The following is a 10,415-nucleotide window of genomic DNA, read 5'->3' as shown; positions in this document are numbered from 1 at the left end:
CTCTCTCTCTCTCTCTCTCTCTCTCTCTCTCTCTCTCTCTCTCTCTCTCTCTCTCTCTCTCTCTCTCTCTCTCTCTCTCTCTCTCTCTCTCTCTCTCTCTCTCTCTCTCTCTCTCTCTCTCTCTTCTCTCTCTCTCTCTCTCTCTCTCTCCTCTCTCTCTCTCTCTCACTCCCTCCATCCCTCCCCCTTCCTCTCTCTCTATCCCTTCCTCTCTCCCGTCCCCTCTCCTCCCATTCTCACCTGTCTGACCAGGCTCCGTTCCACTCCACGTGGTCGGCCCACGGGTTTCTGATGCGCACCAGGCGCGGCCGGCCCAGCGTCTGGTGTTGGGGCCGCGCCAGGCCCGTGACCGTGTACGCGTGGCCCTGCACCAGACCCAGCTCGTCAGCCTTGTTCGCCTCCCGCCAGTCGCCCTGCAGGAACAGAAGGGGTGGGGTGAGAGGGAGAGTACGAACTCTGCCGACTCTTTTGACTCCATTGACTATAGATTCCACTCATGGGCCACGGCCTCGAAGCGATGGAATAAGGCGTATGAACAGTACAATGAAGTCGTAGTCGGCTGTATGGAGTCGAGTTCTATGGATTTTATGGAGTGGCATCTAATGAGCAGACCCCGTCACACTATCCCCCTTCACGGCCCCTGTTCAGCTTTGCAAACCGACTGTGACGCAGAAAATCAGTATCATTACTTATGCGCCGTCTGTACATGATACGCGCTACTCATTACAGGCGACAGTTTCAGCCTCGCTGGCTGCTGTGTAGCTACACAAGTGTGCCTCCGTTCGATCGATCGAGCTACCAAGAAATACACGATTTGCTGACGCATCTAGCTACGTCAATGGCGATAATAAGGGCACCTAGCTCCCCATGCGTGCACATACCGCAACTTTGCCTGACAGGGCTCAAAGAGGGTGGGTTGTTGAAGCCGGGCAGGAACCCTGCACCGGCCGCTATTCTGGAACCAACACTCGGTGGAATTTCGACCGTCATTTGGGAATGATGTCTATAATGAAATATGGAGTCCGAAGAGTGACATTTGCAAACGAGCCACGGTGTTTGCAGAAACGATAGCGCTGTGTGGCAATTCATTCCTGTCAAGACGGTGACACTCCAGTATGAGTTACATTCAATATTTATAATATCGATCCGTCAATTTGTCATTATCAACAGACGAAGTTTCAGGTACTATCCTATCCGACGAAAATCCGGTAGCAATGTAGTTTTTACTCCATATCATTACGTGACATGCATTCAGGATATTATACGCTGCCAAAGTCCGGTACCCAATAATTCCAGGCGTACAGGTGAAACCCTTCATAACCGGCTACTTGGAACGCAATTCATGTTTACATCTGCTTATTGGCGTAGGCAACTATTGGCTATGGGCGTGCGACCTGAAACTGTGTGGCTATTGGCTACATCCACCGACATTACCACTGGACCACCTAGCGGCTACGTGTAGTAATAAGGCGAGACTGGCGGAATACAGCGCTCAATCAGCCAATAGTACCACACCGGGCGTAGGTAACATATCTTCCACGACAAACGCTGTGCCTACAGTACTCGCGTTACATACCCCTTCAGAACGACTGACCGTATCACATTTGTAGCACTGAGGACGCAACACAAGTCCATTATGTTGCCCACACGGCACACATCGATAGTGCGCGGGCTCCAGTTACATCTACCCTGCGCACTGCGCTGTCGTGGTCAGTTCTCTTCCCCTCCCCTCTTGCCCTGTCGGACGGCCAGGGTGAGCCCTGCGCTCTACCCCAAACGGGCTGGGATCATGGGATGACCCCACCGCCCACCTTTCTCGAGCAGGTGATGAAGGCGCCGGCCACGGTCGACTTGTACAGGTGTCTGAACAGGTAGCTCTGGTCGTGCTCGGCCAGGTCGAACCGCTCGGCCAGGCCGCCGGTCAGGTCGACCAGGGCGTCCATCGCCTGGCCGCCCTCCAGAGCCTCGTACGAGCCGTGCAGTCTGAACGGAGGGACGGACAAAGGGGAGCGGTCAGATGGGAGGTAGAGCGAATCGTACGAGCCGTGCAGTCTGCCGTACGGACGGACAGAGTGGAGAGGTCAGATGGGAGGTAGAGCGAATCGTACGAGCCGTGCAGTCTGAACGCAGGGACGGACAAAGCGGAGCGGTCAGATGGAGGGGGTTCAGTAACAGTGGCAGCGGCCCGTGCAGTCTGAACGGAGGGTCAAAGGGGAGCAGTCAGATGGAGGGGGTTCAGTAACAGTGGCAGCGGCCCGTGCAGTCTGAACGCACGGGTAGAGGAGTGATGTCAGCAGGGGGAGGGGTCAGCGGACACGTCCGGGCGGGATCAAATAACATCGCCTCGTTCGAATTATGCATTCTGACACATGGACACTGGACAGAGTGGGAAGGGTTGTTGGACGGGGGCACAGTCAACGGAACAAGGCCGTGATTGTTTCTCCTAAAATCTCATTACGTCGCACCCGTTACCTGACTCGCATTTACAGAACGAATAAAAAATTCAAGTGATATGTGCCGTGAATGCAGTTTAATTTTTAAATCATCTGTGGTTAAATAAGTGATAGTAGACATACGTATTACGCAACTGTATCACCACTTGCATCGAATTAACCCATTCTAGTTCCATACTCTAACTAGTTCCATGCACCGCAGAGTGTGGACTTTGACGACAAGCGGTATTCAGTTGTCTGTTCTAGGTGGGTCACTGCTTTGTGGCCCCGCACACTGACATGCGACATCGCGCCTGAATTTCTCAGAAAACGGCGAATATCATCGCCCCACACCACACCACGCTATTGCACTGCTGATTTCAGAGCCCGGCGCCGGGATTTCATCTCATCCTGGAGATGTGAACTGCTAAGCTCCCGTCTCCCCTGGCTAGGCCACCACACCACCCAGCCTCTCTACTCAGGCTCGGTCGTGATTCCGCAAATCGCCACAGCCGCTGACAGCCGTCTCCCGTCCCCAATCTCGACAACCGCTCCCCATCCCAGCAATCGCCATCGCCGGCCGAGCTCTGCAATATGCACTCACTTGGCGTATGCTTTCTCGAGCAGTGCCACCCAGAACTCGTTCGGGTCGACACACTTGGCGTTGAAGAGGGCGCCGTTCTTGGTGGGCAGCCGGTCGTCGATGTAGACGTCGACCCAGTCGCCGAACCGCCAGAAGCTGAACCGCACACAGCCGTGGTAGCCGTCCCCGCTCAACGGCTGGTTAGGCGGAACCACCTGAGGAACGAGGTCAGGTCACTGGTCAGGTCAGCGGCTGGTTAGGGGGAGCATCTGAGGAGGAGGTCAGGTCAGGTCACGTCAGTGGCTGGTTGGGGAACCACATGAGAAGGGTGGTCAGGTCAGATTAGCAACTGGAGAAGAGGACCAAAGGCCGGCAGGGTCAGGTCAGGGTCTAATTCAGCGGCTAGTCAATTGTAACCAACTGCCGGCGGGGTCATTGGGGTCCGGTCAGGTCACGAGTCACTAGTCAGCTCTCTGTTGACAATTGTCGAGTTGCTTATATCCCGTAGCGAAGCCGAGAGGAAGACCGGAATGGATGAATTAAAAACTAAGTCGTCGACGGTTAAAGCATTAGTGCTAGGGTTTGAGAGTTACGGGATGTTTTTTATGAAGTTTGCTAGCTTTTCCACCCGCCAAATGTTATCGGATGGCGATTCGCTATTGACCACTTCGCTTCTCTTCTCTTCTCCAGACTTATTAGAACGCAAGATCAGGACAATATCTCGCACTGAATTGGTGCGCCTTTAGTGACCTTATAATGATAACTGAACTCTGATTCGCACAAAAACAAACTACTTTGGTTATCTCCAATTCTTCTCTGAATTCTGATTCTTCTTAGACATCCTTGACATTCAATCATCAAAGCAAATTTCATCGAAAGATGTTTTCCAGCACTATTCGCCCGATCAGCCTTCCTTTAATCATCTATGCACATACGTATCAGTGAGGAATGTTTTATACCGGACCGGGCGGCTGATCCTGTGTCCGTGCCATCAATGATGCACGCGGAGGACAGCTGAAAGGTCCCGGGTCGCGGCCGGCCGCTCCGTGCCGACAGCGACAAACACCGGCCGCGTGCCCAGCTATCCGTACCGCCGGCGGAGCGGGCTGATCGCGACTGCCGCCATGATCGCCACCGGTCACGCAATCCCACCGGTAAACAAAACTGTTGTCAAAGACACTTAGAGCGAGCACTGTGGAGACGAATTCTGGATCAGCAGCTTTACATACATGCATAGCTTCAAAAACGCAAAGAAAAACGTCCTACCGAATATTTCTTTCTGATGGGGAATCGGATGGGTAAGCTCATTCCATTTTTTGTATGGCCTTTTTGGATGCACCAAGGTCGCGAAAACCGGTCTGTTCTTTCCCGGGGTGTGGTAGATATACTAGCATGTATCTACTGTTTTTGGTTTAAAGTTTTCAACTTCATTAAGTCTTCATCTGTAATGAATAATGATGAAGACTAAAGCGAACGACTGTTTGCATGCACCTCAGTGGACTGTGACATACTTATACTTCGCCCGATAGATGGCAGTACGGAGAAGCGCCTGAAAGCATACTGTGCCGCATCGTAGCATACTGCTACATCGTATGGTTAGTAGCAGGGCTACTAACCATAAAGCAGGCGCAGTTCAATCGTTAATTATTCATTTGTCTGTAACAATGCACTAGATCATAGATGTTTTTGGGCATGGATTTTTTTTTTTTAACACGCCAGCGTTACACAAAAAGAAGTGTTAAATCGATAACAGCCACAAAGGTGACTAACACTTCCTATAGCTTGGCGCAACTTACGGGTCGAAGTTCGAATCGCACGCACTGTTATGCTCACCGTTCCGTGCTTCTATCCTCAGGATACAGAAGTCCTTCTCCTCCACGCCGCAACCCCTTCCGGGCTGGACAGGCAACTTTATCTCATGCGGGCTGCTCCCTTGGAGCGGCACCGCTGCTCCCGAGGGAGCGCACCCCGTAGCCGGGTGCAGTGAGTACCTTGGGGCTGGGTGGCCTGTCCTCTGGACGGGCTCAGCCCCGGTGACTCACTAGGGTGCCTGCCCAGACCAATGTCTCCCCCTATATCCTATCATCCTCCCGGCTCTGAAATGGTCTCAGTGGACCGAAAGGGCCTAACCCAACAAAACAAACAAAAACTGTTATGCTTTCGTCCTCGTTTTTAGGCTAATACCAAAACTTAGCATGAGCTGCCCGATAGCTTTTACATTTCTTTTCTGTTCATTTTAAACGGCAGTCGCGCCAGCTGCCTCTGTCGAATACGCTCTTTGACCCGGACTTCCGCACTCTCCCTCATTATGGTCATTGCCATCAATCTAATTTCAGGCCCCTTATATGTCTCATAGACCACTTCTCAGCGGACCCATTACCCTGAGTTCAATGGCTCACGGTAATGATACCGAATGGACCATGAATTACCAATCTTAGGAGCCGATTATTTATGACACGTTACCGAGTTCCGCGTTGGGGACTCACCCGTTCGATGAGTTTGGCCTCCTTGGCGATGGCGCAGCACGAGGAGAGGAACCAGCAGTCTCCGAGGACGCCCTGTACCACATCGCGGCGGCTGACACCCTCGACGAACAGCTGGGCGTTCTCGGCCAGCTCCTGGAACGGGTGCAGGGCCGGTTCAGAGGCGTGGGTGTAACCAGCGAGCACCGAAACGGGTGCAGAGGCGGGTCAGAGGCTGTTGGTCACCGCCCCGGCGAGATCCTGAAACGGGTGCAGGGACGAGTCAGGGCGATAGTGGAGCTTTCAGGGAGCACTGAAGCTGACTGGAGGGTTTCATCAGGGGCACTGGAACCGGCTAGGTGCTTGCAGAGATCACTGATCACCGATCACAGGCTCGTGCGGTGCCGGCACACGGCGCACGATCAATAATCGATGATCACTCAGCGCGTCAGCCCCAACAATGTGCAAACTGTGATAGCTCCATAGCGGTGGAAGTTGGACAGCTCGCTGGGGGCTCGGGCCGCACCGAAAGGTCAGCCCGGCGCCAGGCACAGATATGGGCGCAGTGGCGCGAGGCTGCTGACATAAACAGAGATTAAGTGACTGACCTTCAGTGATCCCACATCGGCCTCTACGCCACCCACAACGAATGTCAGCTCAACAGCTCTGCCTGATGCCGGATTACAGTCATACGGCTGGGCACAAGCGTTGGCCTATTGGACGGGAGAGCCAATAGTCGCCAAAGTCGGTATTTACTCGCCCGACACCCACCGCCGCACTGGAAATGAGTCTGAAAACGCCAGCGGCTGAGCGACGATAGTGATAGAAGAAATGTGGAAATTGTGTGTGTGGTGGAAGCAGGGGTATCGGACCAGAACCGTTGCTGTTTAACCGTTTTTAAAATTAAATTGATCATGGTAACTCACAAGACCGGCTTCCATATAGGTTTTGTTCAGTATATTTTTTTCGTCATTAGCTTTTGACTTCTGAATGAGAATGTTCCCAGTCCCATCAGTTGGGGTCATTTACCCTGTGTACCCGCCCACACACGTGACCCTGACGCCCCCCCCCCCCCCCGACCTTAGCCGTACACTCTGTGAGAAAATCGATAGCTGCACGGGCATAGATCGGCCTACATTCACCAGTCGTTTATTAGCAGACGGACTGAAAACGTGCCAATGTGAGGCGGCACGAGGCGGCACACACAGTTGCTAGCGTAAACAGCGCCATCGGCAGCACGCTCTATCGCTAATGGCAGCACTGGGCGCTTATTTGGGGTCCTGCCGGCCTCGAGGGTAATTCGTACCTAGTCTAAAGCATAGCATGAAAAACAGCTGTCCGTTTGTGTGAGTCTCCAACTCCTGCATGGCCCATTAGTTTCCAAAGAAGAACGTCTCGCTAGACCTCCGGCTTGAAGTTGTAAAGTCGAGTCAAACACCGAGTTTCTCAATCCGAATCCAAGAACCGAGCTACTCCTGCCGAATTCCCACACCGCTGACCCCTGCCCAGCAGACCTGCTTAGAGTGCCGGTACTCACGTGCGGTCGTTTCCAGACGACCTCGTCGCCGGTGGAGCGGGAGCTGAAGTACAGACTGGAGTCCTCCGCCGGGAACTCTGCGTCCTCGTACAGCTGTCCCTCCGGCAGCGAGTCCAGCAGGCGGGGCACCTCCTCCACATTCTGAGCGAGGGGAGGTCAGGTCAGACGGGCACCTCCTCCGCACTCTGAGCACAGACCACCAACAGGTCCGACAGGTGACGTTCTCCACACTCTAACCGCAGAGAGGTAAGGTCAGACGGGTGGCGTTCACGACACGTGTGGAAACGCGCCTGGGTGAACTGCTTTAGAGTTATTCAATACCTAGCTAAATTGCAAACCAAGCTGTTGCCTCTACATTTTCCTCTATGCGCTATGAAGCAGTTTGCCGGCCGGCGTCAAGTCATACGTGTATTTCCGTAATCCGGCGTGTGTTCTGCAACAGTCTGCCGGCCGGCTTCGAGCCGAAACTCTACTCACGTTGAGTCCGAGGTTGCCGCCGTCGAACTCGGCCTCGGGCTGTTCAAACTCGCCCTCCTCGCCGGTCTTTGGCCGCTGCTGGCAGTCGTCCTGAGGATTCACCTGCGGGGGAGACACCGGAGGTCAGCGATTTATTGAGAGTTCACCTGTGGGGAGACACCCAAGACAAACGATTTCCTGGGGGGTTGTCTGTGCAGAGAGGCACTCAAAGTCAGCAATGACAGGTCAGCGGGGGCATGAGCATTACAGACTGACTGTCAAGAGGCCTTGAGATGGACAGTCAGTCTGTAATGCTCATGCCCACGCTGACCTGTCATTGCTGACTTTGGGTGCCTCTTTGCACAGGGAAGAGGTGATGAGAACGGCCCCTCACTGGGTCACACGCGGGGTCGGGTAAACGAGGGAGCCGACAGCGACCACAGTGTCATTCCGGAGCTGGACAGCAATGTTTGGAACCTCCTTTGGTAATAATATGCGTCCCATAAGGTAGAATGATGTTTGTCCTGTGACAAATACAATGAGGTGGAATCGATGTGTGACAAACATAGGTACTGTTATGTGGTGGTTCAATATCACACGACGAATAAAAAACCTGACGGCTGATTACTCTCTATTGACCCAGAGAATAACTCTATTGACCCAGAGAATACCAAAGCGACTGACTTCATTCTGTACACGCATAGCAATAATCGCACAATGACGGGTGGGCAGTCACTAAACATTGCAATGGGTCGCGACTCACTTGTTGCCAACACGACTCAATTGTCCTCGTCCTGTTTCCATGGAAACGCAACAATCATTCTCGTCTGATAGCCATGCGACGACACACGGATTGTCTACAGCAACTTTGAGCCGGTGGCATTCGGAAAATGGAAGGAGCCACCTGCTCAGGTGATGACCATGGTCCGTCTGTGCTCTAGTGCCTAGTATGTGCGCTCGAGCCGATCGACTACCCAGTCGGGGAGCGGGGTGATTGAGTGCCTTAATATGTGTCAGTTTACATCTTGGTATCTACTATCTACCCTTATAACCTGTTTCATCTGTTTCAGTGCTGATCAAGAAAATATGAAAACTGCCGGCCTAAACAGCCCGAAATGGTTGGCAGTGGTACTGAGTCGCTCATTATCTACACTCTAACAAAAATATGCAATTTGTACATGTAGGCATAGTGCATTTGAGTTAACGGGATAGCGACATCATTCCTCGGTGTGCCCACGTATTAGACAAGGTAATTGCTATTTAGCCAGGATAATGGGACAGATGTGTGCGTGAGTATGAGCGCACGCACACCGCCAAACAAGGTCATCACACACGCAACACATCGCTTATCCTACCTGCTCGGTGATATTGATTCACGTATCAGCGTCCCTATCACCCACACAAACCGTCGGTAGCTAAAAAAGCGGCCAATGTGTGCTCAGAGTGCGCACTCGTCTCATGCATCGGCAGGCGGCTGGGTGCGTCTGGCTCAGCGGCCCGGTGCTTACCCCGGCCGAGCGGGCCCGCGCGGCGCCCTCGTCGTCGATGACGGTGCTGGCTGGCGAGACGGTGATGCGGAACTTCTGGTTGTTGGGCAGCGTGATGCGGTCATCGTACACCTGTAACGAGCCGGTGCCGCCGCGGTGCGTGAGGGCCGGCCGTGAGGGGCGTGCAGGGCGGCACAGACACAGGAGCGGCAACCGGTGATCACCAAACCCCGTATCGCGCCGCGCCGGGCAGCACCAAAGCTCAATGGCAAAGTGTGGACCAACAAAATAAAGGCAATGTAGAAAAGTTGTAAAAATAAAATCGTCATGTCATTCACCAGCCACAAAACAAAAATAATGTGTGGCAGGACCAGGACTTGTTCAGATTCCAGTGCGAGATTCACTGAGCGTGATATAAACCCTCAGAGCCGGCTCGGTCACCGCCGGGACGCAGGGCTCACCTTTTTGGAGGCGCTCTCCTCCGAGATTTGTCCGTTCTGTTCAGCGACCACAGGTGAGGCGGAGGTGCTTTGGCCGCACCCCATGGTTCTCCGCCCGCGCCGCCGTCCGGCTCGGCTCAGTCAGCAGTCGACAATCAGCAGCCAGACGTCAGCTCCGCTCAGCTTAGCCGCGCTGATCGCCTCTCTCTCTCTCTCTCTCTCTCTCTCTCTCTCTCTCTCTCTCTCTCTCCAACAATCAGCGCGTTACCGCACCTCCACCGGCCATGCCTCTGGGACCACTCCCTCTACGTCCCTCTCGCGCCGCCCGCCGTCGCCGACGCGTCGTCTCTGTCTCCCCGACGCGTGTGTCCCGTCGGTGCCGGCGCCGGGGCTCGTCGGTGCGTCGGGCGGCCACCGGCGCTCCCATCGATCCCGGTTGGGTGAGGTGGGGAGGGGTCGGTCACCATGGCTGGACATACACACACCGGATGCGGACATACCGCCGCCGCGGGGCGGTGTGAGGCGAGCGGCGCACAATGGGGGTGACCTTATAGACGGGGGTGAATGGGGCTGACATGGATACACGCTGGGGAGAGGGGAGGGCTCGGTCTAAAAAAGGACACCTTAGCGGGATTGTTGTCTCCATCCTCCTGTAGGATGCTCACTACTCCGCCTGTCGAACTGATTTTATAACGAATAAAATTCGGTACAACCGGAAGGAAAACTTATGCTCCGACGTGCTCCGACTTATATGGAGAAAAGCGGTTGAACCAGACCAGAATCTATTTTTTTCCGCTAAATATGTTTATCGTGCACAGCAGTCAGCCTGCCAGCATTTTCAGGTGATTCATGAAGCAATTGAATGGGCCACATTCCTGGTGTTACTTGGTTACAAATGAACTGCAACCGATCTTTTTGTGGCTGCCAGTAATCTGCCGCACAGCGCTGGTCAAAATAACACAATACGATTGTCACTCGAATGTGAAATAAATAGCTCTGGGCTGCTGCCAAATCGGAT

At 53.8% G+C, this 10,415-nt stretch overlaps 1 protein-coding gene across 1 annotated transcript; it reads right to left on the bottom strand.

Annotated features, from left to right (window-relative positions):
* Nucleotides 1–240: 240 nt before the first annotated feature.
* LOC122364867 (calpain-A-like) lies at nucleotides 241–9,711 on the bottom strand (the record flags this gene model as incomplete). The annotated part of the gene is made up of 8 exons (XM_043335650.1): nucleotides 9,419–9,711; nucleotides 8,979–9,089; nucleotides 7,492–7,593; nucleotides 7,015–7,155; nucleotides 5,502–5,633; nucleotides 3,037–3,230; nucleotides 1,812–1,983; nucleotides 241–413 (listed from the first exon to the last, which is right to left on the bottom strand). Coding segments are annotated over exons 1-8 (1,109 nt in total), but the record flags the coding sequence as incomplete, so codon positions are not given.
* Nucleotides 9,712–10,415: the final 704 nt, after the last annotated feature.

Source organism: Amphibalanus amphitrite, unplaced genomic scaffold (genome assembly GCF_019059575.1).
Source record: "Amphibalanus amphitrite isolate SeventyFive unplaced genomic scaffold, NRLGWU_Aamphi_draft 000704F_arrow, whole genome shotgun sequence".
NCBI classification, from domain to species: Eukaryota; Metazoa; Arthropoda; class Thecostraca; order Balanomorpha; family Balanidae; genus Amphibalanus; species Amphibalanus amphitrite.
This window is presented reverse-complemented; position numbering and strand designations above follow the sequence as displayed.